This window comes from Thyridium curvatum, assembly GCF_004353045.1.
Source record: "Thyridium curvatum strain D216 chromosome Unknown NODE_37_length_373104_cov_81.786046, whole genome shotgun sequence".
Lineage (NCBI taxonomy): Eukaryota > Fungi > Ascomycota > Sordariomycetes > Thyridiales > Thyridiaceae > Thyridium > Thyridium curvatum.
The window spans coordinates 179,895-204,892 of NW_022156792.1; the positions used below are offsets into that span (position 1 = coordinate 179,895).

Sequence of the window (24,998 nt, forward strand, 5' to 3'; positions counted from 1 at the left end):
GACATTGGAGGAGAGGGACCGGAGATAACCAAAAGAGGGAGGTTTTTGGGGAAGTAGTCGCCCCGGATCAATATGTTGATATTACTAAGGCGGCGGCTTCGGGACGCGGGCTGGCAGGTGGTGGTGGTGGTGTGAGTGGGAAAATTTCCAAGCTTGGTCGCTGTCTGGCGCCAATTGACGTCACTTGAATCCGGCTCAGCCGGGGTTATTCCCATCGACAGCGGCTTGCTTGGAGCAACCCGAGAGCCCGAAGATGCGGAGTTCTTCTTATTTTCTCTACCTTACACAATTCGGGATCTGTTCTGCGAAAGGGTTTTCAAAACATACGAGCGACCCAATGTTTCAGTCCCCCCGATCACTCATTCTCACGACAGGTCGGTCGATGGTCTTCGTCTCATCTGTTGCGTCGCATCGAGATGGTGATCCTTCCAGGTTGGATGAACAAGCTTTCTGTAAGGATCCGTGCAGCCCTGGAGGGTTGCCTGCACAGTGGAACCCGTGCTCAGACGGGGCTAAACATCCACTGGTCGACAGTGGCAAACAGCGGGCCGGGCGCTCGGGAAATGGAAGGGTGGCGCTGGGTGGCTGTCCATTGGGCCTGACGAGGCCGCGCTAACTGCCAAGTTTGGGAGAACAGGACCCTGAAATCCATTCAGGAATGTGCTGGTGACGCATCTCGAAACGAATCAATCGCGATCACGTAGCAGCTTTCTGGCGGTTGCTCAGGTCCTGATTGCATTCGCATGAACCGCGTGTATGACTTCCGGTTCAGATAGCCTGACCTCCGTTCGACAATCGAGCCAAAAGACGCCAGATTCTTGCACTTGATCTCTGTTGAAGCCCTCGCTTGGTACCAGCCCTGTGTAGGCTATGTGGAGAGGTCCCTTGGATGACTACTGCTGTCCAACAATCAACATGCGGCGGTGATTCACCCCTTTCTGATAAGCCCTACCCCTACGGCGCCAAGTCTAGATAATGCACTTCCAACATTCCCGTACCTACCTAGGTACCTCCTTACCTGCTAGCCACATGCCACCCAAATCTCCACAACCTCTTCCGGGACCTAAACAATGCCACCCCGCTACGAGCAGTGTCCAGGTGCGCACTCGGCCGTCTCCAGCCGGCAGAAGCACGACGAGTTGACGCTCACGTCCGCCCCGGCCGCCGCGATGCTCAGCTGCTTGGCCACGACGGCCGCCTCGCCCGCCCGGCCCAGCCGCACGAGGCACTCGTGGTACCCGTGCAGCGCCCACACGTTGTTGGGGTGCTGGTGGCCCCGCACCAGCTTGTCGCTGTACCCCAGGTCCTCGGCGTACAAGCTGGCCGCCTCCGCCACGCGGCCCCGCTCCAGCAGCAGCGCCGCGTAGGGGTGGCGCGTCGGCAGCATCCACGCCCAGGGCTCCGAGTAGGCGAGCCCGTCGTCGCGCTCGACCGCCGTCCGCAGGTGCCCGAACGCCGCGTCGTAATGCCCGCGCCGGTACTCGAGCTCGCCGTCGAGCATGGCCGTCGCGACGCCGAGCGTGTCGATGACGCGGTTCGGGAAGTCGAGGCGCGTCGGCGGCACCCGCTCGACGGCCTCGAGGTACAGCTCGCGCTGGACCGCCGCGCTGTCGAGGTCCGACGTCGCGGCGTAGGCGATCGCCTTACCGTAGTAGATGAAGGCGACGGTGCAGCAGTACACCTCTTTGTCCTCGGGGATGGGGAGCTCCTTGAGGGCGTCCCACATGCCGAAGCGGATGTAGACGTGCACGCGGACCGACTTGAAGAACTCGAGCCAGTCGGCCATGGGCGGGGACTCGATGCGCAGCAGTTCGTAGGTAAGAGTCGCCTCCATGCGCGTGACGGACTCGAGCGCGATGCTGCGGTGGCCAGCAAGCATCGCCGCGTAGATGAGCGAGTGGTAGTTGTGCATGCGGTAGACCGAGTAGAAGTTGTTGGCGCCTTCGCGGGCGACGTACTTGTCGTCGGCAGTGGTTGCCTGGATGTTGGTATGAACAGCCCTGCGGTAGTCGCCGACCAGGACGTCGATATGGCTCGGCATGTGGGAGATGTGGCCAGCCTCCGGCACGAGCTGGCGGAGGTAGTCGGCCGGGATGACGGCCAACTCGGGCGTTTTGGACATCTCGGTCAGGTGGATGTACATATGCAGCAGACCCGGATGGCGTCTCGAGTCTGGGTCCTTCAGTCCTTCTTCCAGGAGGTCCTTGACCTCGAGCACCGGCGTAGAGAGATCCGGTTCACCAGTCTGGCTAAAGTATAGTTTCCATGGTGCAATGCCCATCAGTGCATCTGCAGCCAGGGTACGGATATCAAGGTCTTCTTTGCCAAACCGCCGATAAACCTGCCGCATAGCATCGGCATACGCCCTTACAGAGGGCGCGAGGTCGGCTGGTGGCTCCTTGCTTGGGAAGCGACTCTGTAATGCCTCGACAAGAGCCCGCTCGGCCGGGGTCGCATTGGGGGCTTCCTTTCCCTTCTGCACCAAGTCGTAGCATTCGCTCATCGTATCCTCAAGTTCTTTCTTATCAAAAGCACCCCAAACTTTGTTGTGATTGGGACCCAATGCGAAGGCTGCGCCCCAATAGCCCATGACACACACAGGGTCGTGAGCGATGACCTGCTTGAAACAGGCGTACGCCTCGCGGTGGTTGAACGAGTAGGCCCAGGTCAGCCCACGGTTAAACCACACTTGCGCGTCATTGTTCGTCGTGCTGACTCTACGCTCAAAGACGCCAATGTTGTAGTAGTCGTCAGAGGCTGGCACGACGCCACGGCTCTCTAAAGTGACGGCCATGACGAGACGACTTTTGATTCAAGGAGCCGTCGTGGCCTGCAAGTTTGCCAGGTTCGATTTCCTGACCGAGAGTGTTCAAGTATGGAAATTCAGTAGTTTCTCATGGAAAGACGAAGGAATCAAACTCTCAAAACTGACTGCGCTTACGGATCCTCTGGGATTGCGGATCTGACTGTGTTCGTTGTGTTGTGGAGCCCAGGATTGTCCATGTCAACCCCGCCTTTGTGATGGTGTACAGAGAAGGTTGTTGTTTGTGCAACTCCTAGCCCGGATTATGAGCACCTTCTTTCCTGCGTGGGTCTCACTACCCTAGAAGACTGTGGACGCACACACACCTATTAGTTGCAGTACCACATCATCTTCAGCACAATAATTCACATGCGTCAACCGGACACAAGGTGGTTCCTCACATGAGTCGTTTTATGTTCGGATTGACCAGCATCAATGAATGGGACCGGCACTAGACTGATCATACTTGACAGTTTTTCTTATTAAAAGCTGTTAGAACAATAACTTGCTCAGTCTTTATAAACCTGATGTACATACTATAAGTAGTTATTGTAGATTGAATATTCTTCTATCGAAGCAGTTTTAAACGTCACATGGATGTTTCATATACGCCCACGTGTCAAATGTTCCTATTTCCCTACTGGTAATCCCTCGAGACAGGAACTTTGATGATGATGATGATGATAATGCTTGTTGAATTCCGAAAATACTGTTCTATACCCTTATTAAACTCCTCCCAAAATGCAAAATGCTTGATCGTCTTCAATCTTCCCCTTTCTTGCCTGAACATTGCTGCGGGAATGCTGTGCAGCCCATTGCTACCAATTTCCTCCTCGTCCTACATGGATGGGTATCATTGTTGAACCGAAATCAGATAAAAGATACTGATAGCTTTCCCCGGGAGCCTAGTATTCAATTCTATTTCTGCCTTTCTCGCCCCCGCTCAGTGGCTTAAGCCCACTTGGCCAGCAAGGCCATGAGAGCCACACCAAGGGCCATACATCCAAACGCAAACATCTGCATGCGGAAAGACGCCTTACGCATCTCCGGGCTAAACATGAACTCGTGGGCCATGAGCTCGACCAGGCCAGTGTAGATAAGGATGCCCGCCGAGATGGCGTCGAAGATGCCGTTAGTCAGCTGCGCGTGAGCAGGGTTGGACGACAGTCCCTCCCGGACTCCGAGGCCCACGGCAATGGCGAGGGGCGTGCTGATGGCATAGAGAATACCCATAAGATAAGGGGTGAAGCGGCGGCTGTCGGCGGGCCACCGGGCAGTAGCCAGACGAGAGCCCAGACCGAGACCCTCGAAGAGCTGGTGGAAGGTCAAGACGATCACCAGCACATGGAGGTTGTCGGAGACGGAGAGGGTGAGGCCGATGAAGATGGAGTGGAAGATGACGCCAAACTCGAGGATGAAAAGGGCGGTCAGCTGGGCCGAGTACGCAGCGTACGAGTCACCGTCGACGTGGTCGCGCGCATGGCCGAGATGGTCGCGGCCGCCAGGCGGGTAGCTGACATCGTTCTCCAGCCCTGGTACGCGGTTGGCATCATCGTGGCCCTTGACAGCCGACGACTCGATGTCCTGCGACCCCTGCTCCTTAAGCAGGTCCGAAGCGGGGTCTACGGCATCATGCGAGTGGGCGTGACCAAAGCCAAAATCGAAGCGGGACACGGTCAGCTCGATGAAAAACATGACCATGACGGTCATCAGGGCGATGCCCTGAGCAAAGTCCCAGCTGGGAAGAATATTGCTCAGGCATTTGTCTCCCAAGGCCTCGTTGGCAGGAGACAGGAGATGCATGAAAGCGGTGGCAATGATGACGCCGGATCCAAAGTACTTGGCAATGAAGAAGGCCGTCTTGGGGAGGCGGAGGCTCGTACCGCGTGCTAGGTACACCGGGAGTACGGCACCAAGCAGGGAGGCGACGAGGATGATGAAGATGGAGGCTATCCGCAGGCCCTTGTCGAAGTCGGCATTACCCCAACCCGCACATTGCGGAATCTGATCGGCGGCGTCGCCATCGTCTCGGACGAAGAGATCCCTGGGAAGACCCATGCTGCTGGATGAAGACATGACGCCTTGCGGTGATGAGTAGTGGCTGGAACAGAGCAAAGAAGATCTGCGAGTCCCTGAGGCTGCCAAGAGTAGAAGAGATCTTGACTCGTGGAGACTTAGAAGGGAGTGCTTGGCTCGGGATCAGCCGCGAAAGTGCCAAGTATATAGCCTGAAGCTGAAGAGACGCTGACAGGTGGTCAAGTCTTGTGGAATTCAAGAGTTAGTAAAGATGGTTTCTTGGCCTTTATATCTATAATCTTGGCATTGGCTGGGGAGGGCGAGACGTGTAGACTAGACTGTGTAGAGCTGCATGGTGACTAGAAGATACATCAAGGAGGGGAGGTGTACAAGCGAAAATGTGTGATCTAAGGGGGGTAGTGACTGGGGCAAGAGAACCTTGATGGACAGTCCTCAGACATCTAGCAAGGTTCGACGCCACCAGAGAAGGGCCAAAGAGCCGATGGGATGGATCGCAACCCTTCTGATCAGATGTAGAATATGTAGAGTGGGAAACGACAGGGAACGGGCTTTCTGGAGAACGAGGGCAAAAAGCTTACCTCCTGCAGTGGTCCCGGTAGTAGGTGGTCGATCTGGATGGGCGAAGCGGCGGCTCGCGCCGAGCTTGTGAGACGACGATGAACAGTCTACGGCGCCTTCAACACGCTGGATCCTCCCGCAGAGTCTTAGGGATGATTCTTGTCGAACGTTGCACCCGTGATAGTCGTGCTGCCCGCGTGGATGGTGTAGATCAAGGTTAATGTCCCTGCAGTGATACTCGACCTTGTGACACCCTAATGCAATCTTGGGAGCTGGTCGGTCGTGATAGTGCGCGATTGATGTCGTCGCAGCCGGCAAACAGGGACAGACCCTTGCAAGTATTGTGTGCGTGTGTGTGCGCGCGCGGTACTGCGAGTGCTGATATGGAGGAGATCACAGCACAGTGGAAGAGGAAAGAGGCAAGCGAGATGATATTGAACCAGGTGGAGAGGAAGGTTGGAATTTTCTGTGTGAAAATGGATCTGGCGGGTAATGACTATCTTGCCCGCAAGTCCGCCAAGCAGGTAAGCTTTCCTTCTGAGAACCTTGATGGCCAGAATCTGAGGGCGCTGTTTTTTTTCCACCCACGTATCGTCTCTGCCCCACGCAATTCTCTTACTCGAACAGATAACATGTCCTTTCTCAAATCCTCCCCCAAACCATCCGGAGGGCGGAAAGACGATGCAGGCGCATATTAATACATCATGCGCTCCGTTTTCCACCGCCTTCTCTCTGGATCTTCCTGGTCGCTGCGAGCTGGGCGAGCCAGTTGTCGTTGTTGGCAGACCAGCTGACAAAGAAAGGCGCCGGAAAGCGCTAGACCTCGACTCCAATCAGCCTCATCCCCTGGTCGGGATGGCCCCACTTATGATGTATCAGGTGTAATCTTCTCCATCCTGATTGGTGGGATCGACTCAGGGCGGCGCAAACCCGGAGGCCATCAAGGTTCTCATGCGACGCCGCCTCCAGTGCTGGCCATCCGGGTTCTCAACCTCCCCCTAAACCCCTCTCACATGGCCGAGGAGCACCGTCGCGAGCCGACAGAGGATAGGCATTCGACGAGAGGCGAGAAAAGGCGCAGTGTAACGGTCCACACATCCAGTGGCCTGTGCCACTCATCAGCTGAAGACTCAAAAGTCCATCTCGTGCCGTACTTGAAGTGAACGGAATCATCCGCGTCGCCGTAGCTGGATGTCTCGCTGCGTTTGCCTCCAATTGGCTGATCGGAGATTTCGGTCGGAGATTTCGGGAGCCACCAAAATTCGGTGCATTACCGTCTGCTCCAATTGCACCAGATGGCATCAAAAGGCTGGAACAGAAACCATGCGGTGCGATCCGACAGCAGTGGTCCATCTCGTGCCTTTCTCCCAAAACGTCGTAGCGCCATTAATCAGGTGCGACGAATCTTCGCGACGACGCATCCATAACTGGGATCGTGTTTTCTGCCCTGGTTTGCGCGGGTACTTGGAGATACCTCGGGGACACCTGCACGCTATTGCCAGTGGCCTTTGATAAGATGGCTTTTCGCCAGATCCATTCCCACGGATCTGGGATATGCTGAGGGCTGGACCTGCATTCCAGCTCGAGGACTGATCAGCGCTGGTGTTCATGACGCATCTGTAACAGGCCCCGTCCAACTGCTTAGGAAGAGAATTGGATCTCAAGCCCCAGCGGTTTGAACGGCTGGTCCAACCTTCGCAGGTCAATGCCTGTGCCCACACTGAACAACAAAGACTTAACTCTGCCTTCCCACAAGAGGCCAATCTTCATGTTCTGGTCCAGGCGAGCCTTCAAAACGCCGTGGTACTCGTTATCGGGGTCCGATGGCGTTGTACCGCGACCGGTATCCGTCTTTTCTGGGACCCGCACCGGTTCTGGATCGTCGAGCCTCCACTCCATCTTCGCTTGGAAACTCCTCTCCTTCTTTCTCGGGGGCTCGTCTGCAAGCCCCTCGACCTGGCCCAGGTCCTCGCCAACCAGCCCCGCAAGACGCCTTTTGCTCCATAGCTCCATGCCTACAGACCAGTCGCTCTCGTAGCTGAAGACGTTGAAGTCAAACTTGGTCGCTAGGGAGCAGTATTCTCGAGCCATCACTGCGTAGCTAGCGGATATGCTGCCCATCAACGGGTTGATCGTCAGTGTCGCCGTAAGTGGGGTGCCACGGTGCGCAGGCAACGTGGCGAAACGCGCGCCGAGTGACATGCCAGCGGACTTGTTCAGTGTGCCATAGTAAACCTCACCGCCTGCGCTGAACCGTCCATATATTCGCTCCCTTTCCACGCCCAAGCCAACGCCCGTCTGGTCCGCAAAGGAGCGAGGACCCGGTGCCGTTGGGCTGACCGGTGACGCGTCGCCCCCGAAATTGTACAATCCTCTCAAGCCTAGAAGGCCCCCGTCAGTCGATGCGAGGCTCTCAATGGCGAATCCACCACGATCATACTGCACGAGGCCCAACACGGTCCCGCCATTGCGCAGCTCTGCCTCGCTCACTGCTCGCAACTGGAGCTGAACGGCCGGAGAGAGCCGTTTGACCACCAAGGCTTCAAGTCTAGATTGCGGGAGATACAGTCGTCCGTACAGGAGCGTGGGCCTTGCGACGAACCCGCGCACCTGCTTCAAGACCTCGTCCCCAAAAGCGCCATGCGTCAATGAACCGGCCGCTGCAGCGTTCCATGTCTTTTGGGAAACGGCCTGTTCCGGCAACTCGCGGATCTGACGGTACGAGCGGAGGAGCGTGGGCAGAGGAATAGTTGCCGACTGGGCGATTACGTTATGTAGGGGCAGCGACGAGTAAAGGTAGGAAATCGATCCATCGACAGAGCCCAGGGAGCCAAGGGTGTAGGATGTCGCAAATTGGGGCGTCGCGAGAGAGGCGAGCGTCAAGCGCAGACCGCCCGGGATGTAAAAGTTGAGCAACTCTGCAAACGTCCAATGTCAGAGGCAGTTTGAGTGAGGGCTTGTTTGGGGTAATGGCTTCGATATTGAGGGGGACGATTGACATACCATTGGGGGTTTGATTCAGATCGGCGTATCCGTTGTCGCGATACCAGCCTGTCGCATCCTGGAAGGACTGCAGGACGTGGTCCATAAACTCGCGCATGATCTAGGGAGAGACTGTTCAAGTCTGCCTGAGTGGTGTCACCTGTAAAAAAGCATAATGCAGCAGGATATGTTGGTCCGATCCCAATTGCTGCTGGCTGGGCGCTCTAGAAGCCTCTGAGGTTTGATGTCCTGAAGATGTGCGAAAAGGTCACAAGCTCACCAGATTTTGAAGCTTCACCAAGGTCGCAATGTCAGGCAGCAGCACCAGACGGCACAGCTTACCAGCTTTGGTGCTTATCACACCTTATCGTTTGGGGGAATTGTGCTCCACTCAGAGGGTTGTAGGCCTGATGGACATAAAAAGGGCCAAAATATTAGCTTGATTGTCTTCTCCACTACACATCAATCAAGCATTACTACCAGTCTCTCTCTCTTCACCCCTGTGCCGAAATCAGACGGGCCGTTCACCTGGTCTAGCCCGAAAATTACGTGAGAAGTGTGCTTTTATCCTCCAAGTGATACAGTGGCTTCTGCCCCGTTTACACTGGCCTTCGCTTTAGTGGGCAACAGGGCAAATTTCCCCGTAGTCCATCCAGCTTGGTCAACTGGAGTTGTTTCATCTTCTCTTCTCGAGGTAAAAGTGACTGAAATGATGATGGTGGCTGCTATGGTCTGCACTTTATTTAATTACTCATAGAATCTACTCCTTCCGTCATCCCAGCTAACGTCCCTCTCGTCGTGTTAGGCAACACCTTGGGGCGCCGGCGGCTGTGGCCTTGGCCAGAGCCTCTTGAATCCTTCCTCGCGCCTTGCTATTCTATGCCATATGAATGCTGACAAGCACACAAACACGGTCAGGGGGATTGCCACATCCCCAAATGTCCGGAACAGTGGCGATGCTGTCACCGTCACGATGTCGCCTTCCTTCTCAGTGACAAAGAGCTGGCTGCCCATGACACTAGCAATTGCAGTAGTAGGGAGGAACAGCATTGTTATAGCCGCGATGATCTTCATCAAATTCGAGTCCTGCATCATAGTCACAGAGTCTTGTTGTGTCACCACGTTGAACGCCAGTGTAAGAGTGTTGTCAACGCGCCTTTGCAGACTGTTGAGGCGCAGCCTGGTCGAGCGGAATAGAGATCGGGAGTACGAGACCCGCTCGCGCAGTTGTTGTCGTTTCGGACCGGTACCGAGGGTCGTGCTGCTGGTTCCAGAGCTGCTGGTGCTGCCGAAACTGGTCGTGGAAGCGTTGTCGCTCCGGAGGTGCTCGAGAAGGCTCTCTGCAACGAGCAGCATTGCCTCGACTGCTTCTGCAAGGTGAATGACGTGTTTTGCCACGTTGTGCAAATCTGCAAATGGCATCTTCCTGCTCAAATAATGGCCTTGCATTTGCAGGGACAATTCGATGGTTTTCTGTGATCTCTCGGCGTCAGCCACGTCCTCCTGGGTAACGCTGCCCGTAGTGACTCACATGTTCAAGGGCACCAAAGACAGTATTCATATTCCAAACATTCTGGTCTACATCTCTGAAAAGGCCCTGGATTATGGGGTGTAGGAGGACGAGAGGCTCTTGCTCAACGTCTTGCCAAGTCGTTGCAGTGAACGATAACTCGAGCTCTGCTCTCACCCTCGGCGATGCTCCGAAACAAACCAGGGTCGTTGCGCCATGTGAACTCGCCCGCAAGAAGATGCCCGAACGGATGTAGCTGTAGTCAGCCTGTGGCAACCGATTAGAGACTCCTGCACGACGTCTGCCGGTCCATCGCGAGGTCGGATCCGCCTGCACGTGGTATTCGACTGCTGGGCCCTGGCTCTCATCTTGGACCAAGTTGATATGCTTGCATAGGAAATGAAACCAGGCACAGAAGCCATTTGGGTCAGTCTGCGTCCCGAAGCTGTGGCTCACTGATGCAAGCCGTTCCCCTGTAAAGGCCGGTGGAATATCTAAGAGATGGAATAGCTCCAAAAACCCATCCCTGGTAGAGAGTTTGGGTAGGTCAAGCGGCGCGAAACTGTGATTGATATTAGCATCGTCCTAGTTCCAATTTCCTACACTTTCATCAACATCAACGAAATATCTCGTACATCAAACGAAGTTCACATGGCTCTCGCAAGGCATCCAGGTCCGTGACACCATTCACATTGCGTCCTTGGGGGTGAACTATGCAGAAGGTTAGCAAAGGAGATCACATTCGAGCACCGGAGAGCGTGACACGAACTCTTGGATTTCTCCCACAGATCTATCGCGAATCTCGGGCCGCTAGATGGATCTTGGTTTGCTGCATTTCTGAATGCCTCATACCTATCCCTCAAGCTTTCACCCGGCCACAATCGTTTCTCTTCCGCTATGTTGTAACCAGAGGCCATCCTTGAAGTCTGCGCACCTCCTAATACCATACAACTGACCAGATCTCGGAAAATGTCGCATGCAATGCAGAATGAGTGACTGTGGGCGACCGAGAGCAACACACATGATCTGCATTAACAACACCAATCCTGAGCCCCAGGCAGAGTCGGGGGCTTGGGCTTAGACCGGGAGCAGGGTCTGGACGGGTCGAGTTTGGCGCCCGCCAAGAGGGAAGGCTTAATAGTCTCGTTCCCTACCCATAGCACTGGGCTTGGGTGCTTGCTTTGCGGAGGCAGGTTCCAAGAATAAGCAATTTGAGGTGGACCGGTGATGGAGCGATCTGCCTGCGTTCGACTGCCAGCCGTGTTAGCCAGCCCGTGAACGCGGTCTTTGTCCAATGAGCAGCCCCTGCACCCAGTGACTAGTTTTGTGGCGTGCTCCCATGCATGCCACCCTGGGTTTCAGCAGGCTCAGCTGCTCGGATTGCACATCTTAATTCAGACGCCGGGGCAGAAGGCCACCAATAGGACTGTCGTACCGACGGCTTGGCACTGCAACCCGACCCGGCACTTTCACTCTCGGGACGCATGAATATCGACCGTCTAGGCTCCCTGTGCAACACACCAAGATGGACACCCTGTCACTTCTCGGAGCATCTTTCGCGTTGCTTATCGCGAACTTGACCCCTTGCCATCTTGGTGTCCTTGAAACGGCCCCCAAATGTCACGAAGCAGCTGTTTTATCACTGGCCCAGAGCTGCACATTTGCCACCAATATACCCGGGATCGTGGTGCGCAGGACTTCGGACTTGGGCTGCGGCTGGCATTCCTCGAGGTGGTGTTCGTGACCATGTCCTTCTTCTATGTAGGGATGAAATGACTGCTCCCGGGAAGGGGCTTGCATATGGAGTGACACAAGCGGCACATGCCGGATTGACCTGTCAATGAAGCTGGACAAGCACAAGGGTTCAGATGCAGCCTTAGCCTTATTCGGTGCCTACAGCGCCATGGGGGCGAAAAATGGCTTTTCTAGATCGGTTGAGATGGTGTGTTCAGGAGAGCGGCACGAATACAGTACGATTTTGATGCGGGCAGGATACCGTCCGTTCTGAGCTGCTGGTTCAGGCGATACATAACTTTGGAACATTGCAGCACCCCCATGGCCTTCCTTTTCTCTTCTCTTCTTGTGCTTCTTCTTCATTCACATCCAGTTGGAATCGTCAGTGCTACCGTCCATAATCATTGGCAAACCCAGCAAACCCAATGGTATGTTGATCGAAATGCCTTTGGCACCACCTTGTGCTTGAGCTGATCTGCTTCTGTTTCTAGGCTCAAGCTAACCATCACGGCGGTGACTGGGACCCTAACTCGGTTCCCGTAAGTAGACTAGATTTTCCTACAAGCCATCGTATGTTCTCCTCTCAAGCTTGCTGATATCCTCCAGGCCGCACAGTCATACCAGACTCAGGGAAACCACGGAGGTGACTACGTGCCCCCGATTCCCTCACAGGTAGTGTTTTTGCCATCTTGACAGTTGAAAAGGTGTCATGGATACTGACGAGACTGGAAAGCCCGCGCAGTACACCAGTACGCCATCTCCAGGCCAAGCCAGCCATCCGACAGTGCAGTCGACCGGCAGTCCTTCCTACCAGTCCCCTAGCCCAGCATATTACCCTTCGCAGAGCCCTCCTATGAGCTATACACAATCTCCCACTCCTGGACAGGGCTATGTCGCTGCTGGGAACATCCAGCCGGCCCCGCTCCAGCAACAATACGTAAGTCAATGTTCTCCTTTCTACTCTGGGCCCGGACCCGCGTGTTGATGCCATGCAAGGCTTATCACGGAGGCCAGATCTTCCAAGGTCAGCCTCATGGGCAAAACAAGGATGGAGTCATGGTAAAAGTGTTTCGCGGTTGCTTTTGCGTCTAGGTTAATTAAAAGGTTGCTCGACAGGTCGCTCCCAAGTCCACCGTGATGAACCAGATCATCCCACTGCACAATAATCCTGATGCATTCACCGTAAGAAGCCTCTTCTGCAAGGACAAGAAAGTGAAATGAAAGCCTGACGCCGATGCAGACGAACAAATATGACAAAGAGTTCCCTACCAACCTCAAGGATACGCAGCACGTGTTCTCCTCGCACACCATCTTCCGATGGAAGCGTCCGCATCATTACCAGTCGCCGGGCTATGTCTATGCTTCCACCCAGGAATTCCGCCATCGTGACTTTGCCGGCCGTGTCACTCGTGGTCCCTACTTTGATCGATACTTGCACCACAACGACGGTCGCTTGCGCAAGCTCATCGTTGCGTCGACCGACGAGATCTTCCAGGGTCCTGGCACTTCGACCTGGCGCCGCACCTATGTGCGCAAGGTGTCACCCTTGATCGTGCGCCTAGCTACCTGGGTCATGGACTTCAGCTATGACCCAGAGACTTATACCTGGGAGGACTGGGGCGTCATGCTTCTCAGAGCCTTCCCGGCCGCTCTAGCCATGCAGTTCGTCGTACGTTTTAGATCTGCCACAGTTGCTCTCGATTATTCTGACACGTTGGCCATCCGCAGTTCTGGCAGGGTGAGCCCGAGCGCTGGCAGTTCAGCGGCTGCTACGCGCCGGTCCCGTACCGTTTCTGGGGAGATGCCAAGGTCTGGAGCAATCATCTGGAGAACAAGGTCGGCACCTCGCTGCTAGCCCGCAACAACTCCATCTACCGTGTTCTCAAGCCGCGCCACCTCTGCTTCTTGCGCAACCCCTTCGACACCGAGACTCTCCATGGCGTTGATGTCCGTGACGTAGGTGAGTGGGAGAGCACCGATGGCGCCGGTGCCGACTTGTCATACCTATTCATCGCCTACTCAACCGAGCATTTCAGCCACTCTTCGGAGGAGGATAAGATAGCGTTGCACCAGATCGCCGAGACCGCCGCCAGGGCGGCCAAGGTGCCCGCGTACTGGGTAGCCGCGAGTTGCATGCGGAATCCCGCCGAGTTGGAGGCCGATGTAAGTTTGCCACGCGCTCGCACCCTGCTCAATCGATCCCGACTGACCAGGGTCTAGGTCTACCGCATCTCAGATGTTCTCCGCGGCGCTCATGGGATGATCATCGCCGTCGGTCAGTCAAAGGAGAAAGCTGCCGTGCAGCGACTGTCCACAGACCAGCTTCTCGCTCAATGGGGCACCCGCATGTGGACGTTCCCCGAGGTGCTTTTGAGTCCCGGCCAGCACATCCCCGTCTACACCCGGGGCGGCAACCTGCGAGCGCCCATGGTTGTCAGCAAGAATCAGTTTGCCGGTCGCGTCTGGATCAAGACCGACGCAGAGCAGTCGCGCCAGCTTGTTGACCACTATCTCGGCAATCTAGACCTAAGTCGCCTAGAGCTCGCAGTGACGGCCCTCAAATGCCTATACGACCGGAACACGACGGAGCATCTTCCTGGCGACCAGGCTTATGCCCTTATGGGCCTTCTTCGCCTACGACCCCAGATCGACAAGACTGACTCTCCCTTCCAGGCCTTCTCTCGGTAAGCAGAATCCACATCCTTCGCTATGCGGTTGTCATTGCTAGCTAACAGTATCACAATTTACAGGCTGTCTCTTGCCAACGACTCTGACAAACTTCTTGAGCGATACCTCTGCACCCTACCCAACAATTCGCAGCAGCCCTGGTACAACATGTCCGATGCTTATAACTCTGCTTTATGGGATATCGAGCCCTACTGCCAGGTCGCCGCCATCTGCGACCGTGACACCATCGTGCTTGACGGGGCTCGTGGTGCTTCCATCCGCTGGAAGTCCTTCTTCCCAGTCGGCTTCCGCACGGGCTTCTCATGGAAGCGCTGGTTCGCCGTCAAGGCTATGGAGAATATGTCACTGCTGCTCATCCTCATGATCGTTTTCTTTGTCACGAACATCATCCCAGGCGGCGTTGTCTGCCTTCTGCTGTGGCTCTACATCTTCGTCAACACGCCGAGTCTGATCCGCACCGTCTACGGCGGCAAGTTCACCGAGGTGCAGGCTGCGCTGTTTGGCTTCGAGGGCTATCTCAACGCTCCGACGGTCGAGAGGGCCATCTTTGGCGGCAACTTTGGCCGCTTCAGCTGGTCGACCAACGGTAGCCCGCTCAGTGTGTCCAATGTCAACGAGGATGGCGAGAGGGTCGGTGTAGACCCGAGTACAGACCCTGAAGTGCGGCAGAAGATTGAGAGATCCAAGACGGCCAAACCGGGCGAGATGAGGGTACGTTCCCATCACTTTTCTTCTTTTCTCCTTAATCACTAGACATAAAGTGGCAATTGTTGACCTGAGCTCCCGCATATAGGTCTTCACTCTCGTCGACACCTACAACATGCAACTGACCCTCTTCGAGGCGGTGCGTCCCCCGGTCTGTCTCTTCCTCTGCGCCAGCGAAGGCGGTATGCAGCGTGCTGTTGGCTGCTCCTACGACTGGACGACGCAGACCATGTACCGCGAGACGGTGCTGCGGATGCCTACCGAGTCACTAAACAGAATGGACCGGGTCACCCGTGTGCGCATTGGCATCCAGCGTCCGGAGATGCCCTCCTACCCGGCAGGCTCGGTAATGCAGGGTGTGTAAGCTTGGATGGTATGGGTTCTCCGATTTTTCTTTTCAGGGTATAATAACTTCGATCTTTGCTGCGTCTAGCTGTCTTCCTTTGTACTGGTTTTCAATAGGTTTCAAGCTTGTTTATAATCAATCAAGCCTAATGCAATGCTTCGCGATACTTAGTCTAGACAGACTTCAGTTTTGATGATCCCTCTTGAATATCTTTTGCCAGTGCGCTTTATTGTTTGACAAGAATTTGCTTTCCGCGCAGACTGTCCAATCCTGATACAACCTGTCTCTCCAAACTTTCCCCGAACCAATAGACAGTCCATGCTCATGAGATCACATCTCCTCTATGATCATTAATTCAAACTTGACTGTTTGAGAATCGGCCCGTAATGACAGCAGCTAAGACAATTCCCTGGATTGTCACCCATCATGTCTGGGAGACGAACCATCTGGATGCGATTGTTGTCGGCAGCAGGTGGACTAGATCTCTCTTCGAGACAGTGCACGGTCGTCAGGTAATTGAAAACATCACTGGAAGAGCTCTAGGTTCAGGTAATTTACTGTTTGAATGTGACGTGTGGATGTTCTAGATGAATCTTTGTAACATCTCTAGCCATGCTCGTCCACGTTTTTGGATCTTGTGGTTCAAATCAGAGACTGATTCAGCTGCTGTACGCTTGTCGTTATGTGGCCTACTAGGCATCGTTAAAGCACGACCAAATGTCTGAGACTGTTCTGGAACGACCTTGGCGAATGTGCCAAGGAAGCTATGAATGCTGTTGTTCTATCGTGCATCTCATCTTCGGCCCAGTGAATGGGTTAAGATCTTCGGGCAGCTGCAGCATGATCAACAACTATTCTTGACTGCAGGCCTCATGCCATGCTTGTATCACCGGCACCTGACACCCACACCGTGGTGACAGCTGAACCCACACCGGTTTTGTGTGACTGGTGGTCATGCCAGTAGAATGCTGTCACCAGCCAAAACCGACATGCATGCACAAAACAGTCAGATCCGCTCAGATATGATTGGAAGGGCATGACCCCATTAAATATTTTTGTGGCGAGGTAATGATAAAATTTATTGCTTCTCCTCGGTACAGTGCAGGGGTAAGTCAGAGGCGGTATTTGCTGGGTGTGGTCGTGGTTCAGCCCGGACTCCGGAGTCAGTGGTGGGGATGTGCGACCCCGGACGACCGTACCGCAGTACGAGCCGGATCCCCCATGTCTCCAGGGATTCGATCGCCTTACACTCTGCAAGCCGTTGGAGAGTGTCCCGCCTTTGATTCTGGATCGTTTGGAGTCGTCCGAACGCTGGGTATCGGGGTGGGGAGTGGCAATTCTGACTGCATACATATGTTTCGAGCTCTCGCCCACTTCATTGTCGTCCATGGATCTTATGTCTGAATTTTGCTTAGTGAATAATCCTCACCTGCAAGACATCCGAACGGCAAATCCACATCTATCCAGCATGAACGGCGCCCCACCTAACGAGATCACTTTCTCTGGTAAGCCAATGAACCCTCTTTTGAGCAGCGCGATGGCTGATGTAAAACCGTGGTAGACTACCTCGGCCTCTGTACCGCAGCGTACGAATGGGCCGACAGTTATGATTCAAAAGACTGGGATCGTCTGAGGAAATGCATTGCCCCGAATCTTCGCGTATGTTGCTTCCTATATCCTGGAACTGCAATTCGATGGCTGACAAATATTACTCCCCGCAGGTTGACTACCGATCCTTCCTGGACAAGCTCTGGGAGGCAATGCCAGCCGAGGAGTTCATTAGCATGGCCTCTGACCCTTCGGTGCTGGGCAACCCGCTGCTCATGACGCAGCACTTCTTTGGTATGTCGCGCTGGGAGAAGGTGTCGGACACAGAGGTCATCGGCTACCACCAGCTGCGGGTGCCGCACCAGAGGTATAAGGACGAGACGCGTGCCGAGATCGTCGTCAAGGGCCACGCCCACTCGGCCAACCAGCACTGGTACAAGAAAATCGACGGCGTGTGGAAGTTTGCGGGCCTGTGTCCCATCATCCGGTGGGGTGAGTACGACTTTGACAAGGTCTTTGCCGATGGACGGGATCAGTATGGCCAGGAGGAGGAGCAGCAGGTTCCGGCTCAGGAACCGAATGTAGATAACGCGGTCAAGGAAGACCAGGTACAGGTGCTAGAAAAGGAGCTTGGGGCCACGCTCGCCTAGTTGCTCAAGGGTTACTAGAGAATGACATGAGTGGAAATTCTTGGCTCTATGGGCCGGCGGACAGACGACACGGTGAATGCAATTCTCAGTTTCTCGAAACATAGTTAGCGGATACAGGTTTTCGCTTGTACAGATAAGTATGACCATTGACTCCGTATGCAATCATTTACATTATCCACGACTTTGTTCTTCGAGCTACTAGCACCAACCCTAAAGGATAATATTATTGATCTGGGCTGGGTGCTCTTTGAAGTCAAGGCCTCGAGTTACATATCTGAGACAGAAGGCGGTGAGCTGCAAACTTCCCAAACTCTCTTGCCGGTGGGCATCAATGTTTATGTTCTTTAGATTTGATGTTGCCTCATTGAGCCTTTTCTGACCCTTCTTGCAAATTCCACTTTCGATGCCCCCAAACAAGTCAGCTAGAGAGTGTGCTAACCCAACTAATATGTAGTTGGAAGGCAACTCTTTCGAAACCCAAGATCAAATTAAAGCTCACAGTGCTACCTAAGGCAATAACGTGGGAACACCAGCAAGATTGCCCCCTTCCCTCACCCCCCAACTCCGGGAATAGGACGATCATCCTACTTATCAGCGGATAATTGTGCCCTTTCAAGTTGGATCCTAGAAAGTAGAGCTATCAGCATTGGATATCCATCAATGGTAGCCACTAATCCCGCCCTCCCAAGCACAGGCCTATTCATTTATGGGGTACATTCACATGTCAATAGAGCAGAGTATTTTCCATTCTCAACCTCGTCACTGTCGCTATCCAACCACCTGCTTATATTCAGGTCAAGGTTGCAACCGCCAGCTGCATGTCAGATCACGAGATGGTATTAGGCAGACGTTGGGCATACTTCTGTGCACAAGCAGGCTTTCAATCAGCCTGGACAAGGCCTTCCTCCACTTGCCATGTCTTTTCGAGTATTTATTAACACGGTGAACTGCCATTGAATCTTCCTGGTTCCCTGCTCTCTTCAACTCGCAATAACCCATCAACACTCCTTGGCCAAGAAAAACCTCACACAATGTCGCACAAAAGCGGAGGCTACTTCTACTGCCGATACACGTACGAGTGCCCTTACACCGACGCCCATGGCAACCGTCATATCGATGACCACTACGACTCTGCGCTGTACTCCTACGCGGCCAAACAAGATCACAAAGCGCAGTCCGAGTGGTACTCGGAAACGTTCCTCCCGGCAGCGGAGGCAGATATCCAGAAGAACTTTTATAGAGATGCCAACAGGAACAAGAAGGGGCTAAAATATGACCAGTTCAATTCAAGCTACATCAAGAGACTGACTTTTGTCTGGACGGACAAGCCGCCCACACATAATACCGGTCCGTTGAAGGGAAAGATCTATGGTAAGGAGATCTGAAGGGTTTGGTGCTTACTTGGCGCACCTGCATCTTGGCTTTCTCTGGGTCTGCGATGGTAGTAGGATGGCCTCTTGGGGGAGATTGGGTTGCTATTGTGTTTGGTTTGTTACTTAAACACTTAATCTTTGCTTTCAGTCCTCACCAATGAAACGTATTTGACTCAGTATTCAGACTGCATGCGGCATGGAAATGCTGAGATAGCACCCCGACCAACTAGCTGGTCGGGTTGCCGTTGTTCCAATCAAATTCCTCAGCATAAAATGCAGGTGTTGAAATGATCAGACTTCAATAGAATGCATCTATCCAAAAAAAAAAGACTTGCATGAGCCTTGCAGAGTAACCTCCCGTCATTTCAGTGTCTCCCCCTCCATCTTGCGACACCAAAGTCGCAGTGCCACATGGCACTGCCTTGATTCGCTCTCCGAGAAATGCAGTATGCAAATGTCAAAGACTATTATACAGTGATATACCATCCGCTTCAGGGTGCGCCGTCAAGTCACCTGGCACCATCCATGTGCCGCGTTCAGCCTCGGGCTTCCTTGCGCGGACACATGCATATACGCGCACACCATGAGCGGGCCCCTTTCCAATGCCCGACGCCAGCGCCGCCCTTCGTTGCCCATCCCCAATTCTCATTACTCATATCTCATGTCTCCTTATTGGTATCTGTCCGCCATTTCCGGGCGGCGTTCGCTTTGTTGGGGTCCTTCTGTTTCGCTGTATCGCATTCAGCGAGATCATTTGTCCCAGAGGGCGCTACATGTTGCCGTAGTAGGAAATTCTGGGCGCGCATCTTTCTTTCTCGAGGCACTCGTGGCCCCGCCGTTCCTTTCAGCTTGCCTTCGCCACAGCAGGTGCGGCCTCTTTGTCCGCCGAGGTAGGGGCGGCGATTCCATCTTCCCTGAGCATCTTGTACGTTCTGGACTCGACGAGTCCGATCGTAACGCACAGCTGGTGCAAGACATTGCTTTTCGCGCTCCTGTGGACAAGAAAAAAGAGGATCAGTCAGCCGCTTGTATCGTCAAGACCCAATAGGAGCCCAGGAACGTACTTTGGTGTGATGCGCTCCGACATGGAGCGCTCAAAGAGCATCAGGCCCAGCATGATGCCCAGCATGACGGGCACGCCCAGCAGCCCGCTGAAGGGATACCGTCCCTCCATCGTGGACAGCGACAGGCCGAAGAACATGCCCGCCGTGTAGGCCACCGAGTAGCCCTCGCCAAAGATCTTCTCGGCGAAGAAGAAGTCGATCAGGACGCGCGACCAGACGAAGCCGTTGAGCGACTTGACGCTGGCGTGGTACCACGTCGGGTCGGCGGAGGCGTAGCCGGCGGCCGTGGCGATGAAGCGGATCAGGGCCATGGCCTGGAAGAGCGGGCGCATGAAGCGGGCGTCGCCGCGGGGCGCTCGCCTGGCGATGCCGAATGTGCAGACGAGGTTGATGATGCAGAGTGCGAGGTCGAGCTCCGTGGGGATCAGAGTGGTCCGGCTCCAGGCGGTGAGCTGGCGGTACTGAAAGCGGGCGACTTCGACGAGCGAGCAGACGATGTGCCCCAGGAGGGGAGGGTATGGCGTGCCGGCGGCCTTGGCGCGCTTGGTCGTGAAGAAGTGTTTGAAGGGGCTGGCAATGAACGGTGCGTAGAGCAAAAGGTGGTAGGCCAGGTCCAGCTGAGGGCCGTATGTCGAAAGAAGCTGCTGGATCTCGTCCATGGTCAGGTGCGAAGAGTAGGAAGTGTGCATATTGGCGTAGATGTGCGCGTAGACGTGCTGTGCACTCTCGAGGTAGCGAGAGAACATGTCGAAATAGGAAAGGAGAAGGGGAAGGGAAAACTGTCGAGCAGTGTGTGGGTTGGGTATAAGTGATTCTGCAAAGACAGTCAAGCCCAATCAATGTCTTGGACAGGCCGCCGGTCAGCCCTAAAGAACGTCAGAGCCCGAGAACAAGCAAATACGGGAGCAGAAGGAAACCGGCCAGTGCGAGCAGCTCAAAGAAAAGAGAACAAATAAGTGGCCAATGGAGGGGATATCATTTTCCTCTACGAGTGCGGAAGTCGGCCGACAAGGTCGTTGCGACGTGCAGAAGCAAGCAATATTGAACCCACGCCTGCCAGGGCCCCCTAGACGATACACATGATAGAATACACTGCCAGTCAATAATACAGCCCGGGGAGTGACTGCCGGCCTGTCCGCCCAATCAGGTCCTGGACAGCCGAGAGATCGTTTCCGGATTGAGCAATCTGTTCGTCAGTGGTTCGAACAAAAGCGCGTTTCGAGGATCGAGGGGAACAAAACGGCAGTTCTGTCAGTAGTGACAGCAGGAAACAAAGAGGCTAGATGTGTCTCTGATGACACTATCAGAGCTTAATGCAACGCTGCCCAACTGTTTAAGGTCTAACAAGAGTAACATGGCAGGCATTAGCTCAAAGGGGAGGGATGATAACGGTAAGGCTAGGCGGGATGTTCCCAGGGTGTGCCTGTCTATCAAAATCCCTTCAGGTATCACCAAGGATGCGGTTTGTCGTGAAACCAGGCTAGCGGTAGCCAACAGTAACTAACAGGGGCCTGTCCAACCGGATCCGGTCCATTCGTGAACAGTGCAGCACTGAGCATGCACTTCAGCCTTGTCTTTTCGAGGCAGGCGAGAGGGCGGGAGGTCCGGGATGTCCAACCTGCCCGACCTGCACATTTCGTGATGCCCAGGATCAAGCCAGGGGGAACTCCCACGGGCCCGGTTTTTCATCCCGAACGATCCTCGTTGCGGCAATTTGGCTCGCACTTGAGAGCGGCTCCCCTGCAGGTACAATGTAAGAACCCCTGCATCCCCACCGCGTCCTCCACTCCTCCTTTGCCGATCCCAGCGGTCTGGATGCTGGGCTCATTCGTCCTGCGGGCAAATGCATGGAAACGGCAAATCTCCTGCTGCAGATGGGCAAGTGATGGTCAGTTTCGTAGTGGGCGGGCTGCTAACAGAAGTACTTGAGTATGCATCCAGCCCATCCGGTTTTAGGTAGTGGGATAGCCTTTGTGAGGACCAGGGCAAGGGATGCATTGCATTGTTGCATTGTTAACATTGAGGTATCTCCTGATGAACTTCGTCAACGATTTTGACCCCCGCTTGATGGTCAAGCGACGCAACGTGAGAGTAATGGATCCTTCTTTTCGTTCGTTCTCCTCCGCAGGATACCACTCAGTGCTCACATGCACAGTTGAATTGTTCGTGCGGAGAAATCGCACGGACTTAGCATGCTGCCGCTCTGACCGCTTCATTTCACTGTTCTCCATACGATTCCATAATCCGTACTCAAGCCAGCTACTTTGTGAGGTCTTGGTGCATTCTCGGGGGCCTAGAGCTCGGCAATCGAGCACATACTCCGTACTAGGTATGTCCTGCGAACGCTTGCACCTGATCATCCAGTCATCCATGTCAAGGCCCTCCCCGGCAAAATCGGCCTCCATCGTTGGCATCGCCCTCCCAGCCACCGCTCCCAGGGCCTCCAACTTCGTCCCTAGCACATTCCCGTAGCCCCTGCTTGCCAAGTATCGTGTTTCTGACCCTGTCGCAGCGCAGATCCTTAGCCGGTGGAGTGCGCCATGGCATCCGCGTCCTTCTCATCAAAGCTGTCGGGCCTCTGCCCGTCCGCTGGCGGATACTGCAAGCGAGAAAAATAACCGATCTAGGGAAAAGAAGCGAGGTACAACATCCCAAAGAGTGCAAGTACAAGTAATACGTACATGAAGCCTTGGCTATCGTGAAAATCAATCTCAGCGCGATTAGCGAACAGATGCAGAACCGTTGGATCTAATGGGCGGGAACACAGCAAGCTCTGCCCAAGGGCCAGGCGCCGATCATCACGGCGAGGTGAGTGCGCCCACGGCGGCCGTTGTTCCAATCCCTGAGCTCTTGTCGCGCGGTTGTGGTCCACCTCAGCCACTTTCGGGTTGATTTTTGAAGATCAAAGGGCGCAGCCACCCTTTTGGAACAGTACCGAGTAGATGGGCTTATGCTGTCTTTACCGTACCTGCTATGTTTTGCCTACGTAGAATTATCAAGCCCAATGAACTTAATGCCCAATGTACTGCCTCCTCAGGATGCGACGTGCTTGACACGGGACATTTTATAGCAGCCAGCGGAACGCAGGGTGCTTCCACTCGAGCTGCTGTGCTTCTTCGGGCGGGATCGCTGCTAGTTCAGCATCCGTGTTTTTCTGATCCCTCTTGGCGTTATCCCAGCGCATCCAGAACCAAGCCGACGTGGCAGTCAGCAGAATAATAGTGGAAGTCGCGAGGTTGAGTCCACAGCCAATGGGGTAGTTTGGTGCGTCGTTCGGCAGGAATGTCCAGGAAGAGACCAGATTTCCGACATTGCCGAAGAACATGCAAATGCCAATAGACATATTCCTGGCACTGTCGGAGCTGACGTTGGCGCTCGCCTGCGCATGGCAGAGAGGGCCGAGGATGAAGGAGGTGCTGGCCATGAGGAGACTGCGGCGTACCGAGCCGTCGTCTGCGTGTAGTTGGTTGCCAGGAAGATGAGATACCCGGCCATCATTGGTGGAGCACAGGCGATCATGAAGATCTGACGTCTGTTTAGTTTCCAGCTCGAGAATCCGACAGCCAGAAGACAGACGGCGCCAAATGCGTAAGGAGGGACAGTCAGAAGCTGTTGGTGGGTGACGGTGGCCTATGGTCAGAGCAGGTTAGTTTTGCCTTTGTGGTGTTGTGTTGTCCTATATCGAGAACGTACGTCGGGATAGATAGACCTGACAATAGTAGGCGCGAAGAGGACAAGGCCTTGAATGGACAAGGCGCAGAACATGAAGCAGATGGATGTTGCCGCAGTGACGGGGCTAATGGCGCCCTTGAGAATCTTGTCCTTGCTCAACTTGTCCAGAACCACGGTTGCGCCGATTCGCTCTCCCTTTACACGATTGACAGCGATCTCACGCTCCTCAGGTGTCAAGAAGCGGGCGCTTTCTGGACGATCCGCCAGCAATGCCAGAGCTGCGACGCCGACAACTGCTGTGGCGATGCCTTCCACAGCAAAAATGGCACGCCAGGACCCTGCAGGAATGCGTGATCCAAAGCCTCGGAGTTTGAGAATGGCCGAGGCCAGAAGACCGCCGAAAGCACCAGAAAGAGGAGCCATCACTATGTAGAGCGACAGACGGAATGTAAGCTCCGAGTGTCGATAAAATCGAGAAAGATAATAGGAGAGTCCTGGCATGATACCAGCTTCGAAAACGCCCAGAAAGAAGCGACAAGCCGCCAGTTGCGAGTAATTGTTGACGTAGGCGCTGGCAACTGTCTGTATAGGAGAAGAATTCAGCTCGATCCTTCCCGTTTGCAGGATGCAACGCGCAGAGACTCACGAGCAGTCCAAACATGATTGTCATGCCAGGTAAAGCCCAGCCCGGACCAATAACTTTACAAAGCATGGTGGCGGGGATTTCAAAGAGCATGTAAGATACGTAGAAAACACTATTGACCGAGTTGAAGTCGTAGCCGGCCATATTGAGATCCTTCTCAAGCCCAGCGAGACGAGCGTTTCCAATGTTAGCTCGGTCGATAAAGCAGAGGAGGAAAATCAGAGCAGCCAGAGGGATGATGCAAAGATCAATTTTCATCCGAATCTTGCTCTCGATTTGGCGATCGTACATGACGACTGGAGCTTCGGCATGGCTGACATTGTCGATGCATGTAGAATCCTTCTTGTTGTCATCATGTAATGTGCCACTTCCCCTGCGCGAGGCAGTGTCGATTGGAGGCTGTGTGCTTTGCATCACGGAAGATCCCATACAAGTGTGGAACTGGAAACAAAGATGAGTAGCTGGAGCTGAAAGTTAATTATTTTAGAAGGGAAGTGCAATAATTGCTGTGGACGTGGCGGCAACCAGACCTATCACAGGCAAAACGAGTTGCAAAGGAGTTGTGGTTCTTTCGCAATGTGCTGTGTGCCCTGGCCTCTCTCAAGGCTCAAATATAACAAAGGTATTCAGTAGAATCATTTTAAGGCTTTGGGCTCTCACAGCTTAGCTCATCAACTTGCAAATA

General features: G+C 54.3%; 9 protein-coding genes across 9 annotated transcripts; 3 read left to right on the plus strand and 6 right to left on the minus strand.

The window, feature by feature from the left end:
* Positions 1–1,081: 1,081 nt before the first annotated feature.
* E0L32_006494 (uncharacterized protein) lies at positions 1,082–2,794 on the minus strand (the record flags this gene model as incomplete). Its single annotated transcript, XM_031141133.1, has 1 exon — positions 1,082–2,794. One exon carries the CDS (start codon positions 2,792–2,794, stop codon positions 1,082–1,084), a length of 1,713 nt encoding a protein of 570 aa, XP_030994779.1.
* Positions 2,795–3,754: 960 nt separating this feature from the next.
* Positions 3,755–4,879, minus strand: E0L32_006495 (uncharacterized protein; the record flags this gene model as incomplete). The annotated part of the gene is made up of 1 exon (XM_031141134.1): positions 3,755–4,879. One exon carries the CDS (start codon positions 4,877–4,879, stop codon positions 3,755–3,757), a length of 1,125 nt encoding a protein of 374 aa, XP_030994780.1.
* A 2,160-nt stretch (positions 4,880–7,039) lies between these two features.
* Positions 7,040–8,498, minus strand: E0L32_006496 (uncharacterized protein; the record flags this gene model as incomplete). The annotated part of the gene is made up of 2 exons (XM_031141136.1): positions 7,040–8,316; positions 8,402–8,498. 2 exons carry the CDS (start codon positions 8,496–8,498, stop codon positions 7,040–7,042), a joined length of 1,374 nt encoding a protein of 457 aa, XP_030994781.1.
* Positions 8,499–9,181: 683 nt separating this feature from the next.
* On the minus strand, positions 9,182–9,829 carry E0L32_006497 (uncharacterized protein; the record flags this gene model as incomplete). Its single annotated transcript, XM_031141137.1, has 1 exon — positions 9,182–9,829. The coding sequence occupies one exon, from the start codon at positions 9,827–9,829 to the stop codon at positions 9,182–9,184; it is 648 nt and encodes a 215-aa protein (XP_030994782.1).
* Positions 9,830–12,049: 2,220 nt separating this feature from the next.
* On the plus strand, positions 12,050–15,381 carry E0L32_006498 (uncharacterized protein; the record flags this gene model as incomplete). Its single annotated transcript, XM_031141138.1, has 10 exons — positions 12,050–12,052; positions 12,116–12,163; positions 12,231–12,267; positions 12,329–12,561; positions 12,729–12,806; positions 12,865–13,293; positions 13,353–13,787; positions 13,845–14,308; positions 14,375–15,023; positions 15,106–15,381. 10 exons carry the CDS (start codon positions 12,050–12,052, stop codon positions 15,379–15,381), a joined length of 2,652 nt encoding a protein of 883 aa, XP_030994783.1.
* A 1,450-nt stretch (positions 15,382–16,831) lies between these two features.
* On the plus strand, positions 16,832–17,561 carry E0L32_006499 (uncharacterized protein; the record flags this gene model as incomplete). The annotated part of the gene is made up of 3 exons (XM_031141139.1): positions 16,832–16,868; positions 16,925–17,022; positions 17,085–17,561. The coding sequence occupies 3 exons, from the start codon at positions 16,832–16,834 to the stop codon at positions 17,559–17,561; spliced, it is 612 nt and encodes a 203-aa protein (XP_030994784.1).
* A 1,031-nt stretch (positions 17,562–18,592) lies between these two features.
* On the plus strand, positions 18,593–18,946 carry E0L32_006500 (uncharacterized protein; the record flags this gene model as incomplete). The annotated part of the gene is made up of 1 exon (XM_031141140.1): positions 18,593–18,946. The coding sequence occupies one exon, from the start codon at positions 18,593–18,595 to the stop codon at positions 18,944–18,946; it is 354 nt and encodes a 117-aa protein (XP_030994785.1).
* Positions 18,947–19,952: 1,006 nt separating this feature from the next.
* E0L32_006501 (uncharacterized protein) lies at positions 19,953–20,744 on the minus strand (the record flags this gene model as incomplete). The annotated part of the gene is made up of 1 exon (XM_031141141.1): positions 19,953–20,744. One exon carries the CDS (start codon positions 20,742–20,744, stop codon positions 19,953–19,955), a length of 792 nt encoding a protein of 263 aa, XP_030994786.1.
* A 2,318-nt stretch (positions 20,745–23,062) lies between these two features.
* On the minus strand, positions 23,063–24,727 carry E0L32_006502 (uncharacterized protein; the record flags this gene model as incomplete). Its single annotated transcript, XM_031141142.1, has 4 exons — positions 23,063–23,451; positions 23,508–23,628; positions 23,692–24,252; positions 24,317–24,727. The coding sequence occupies 4 exons, from the start codon at positions 24,725–24,727 to the stop codon at positions 23,063–23,065; spliced, it is 1,482 nt and encodes a 493-aa protein (XP_030994787.1).
* Positions 24,728–24,998: the final 271 nt, after the last annotated feature.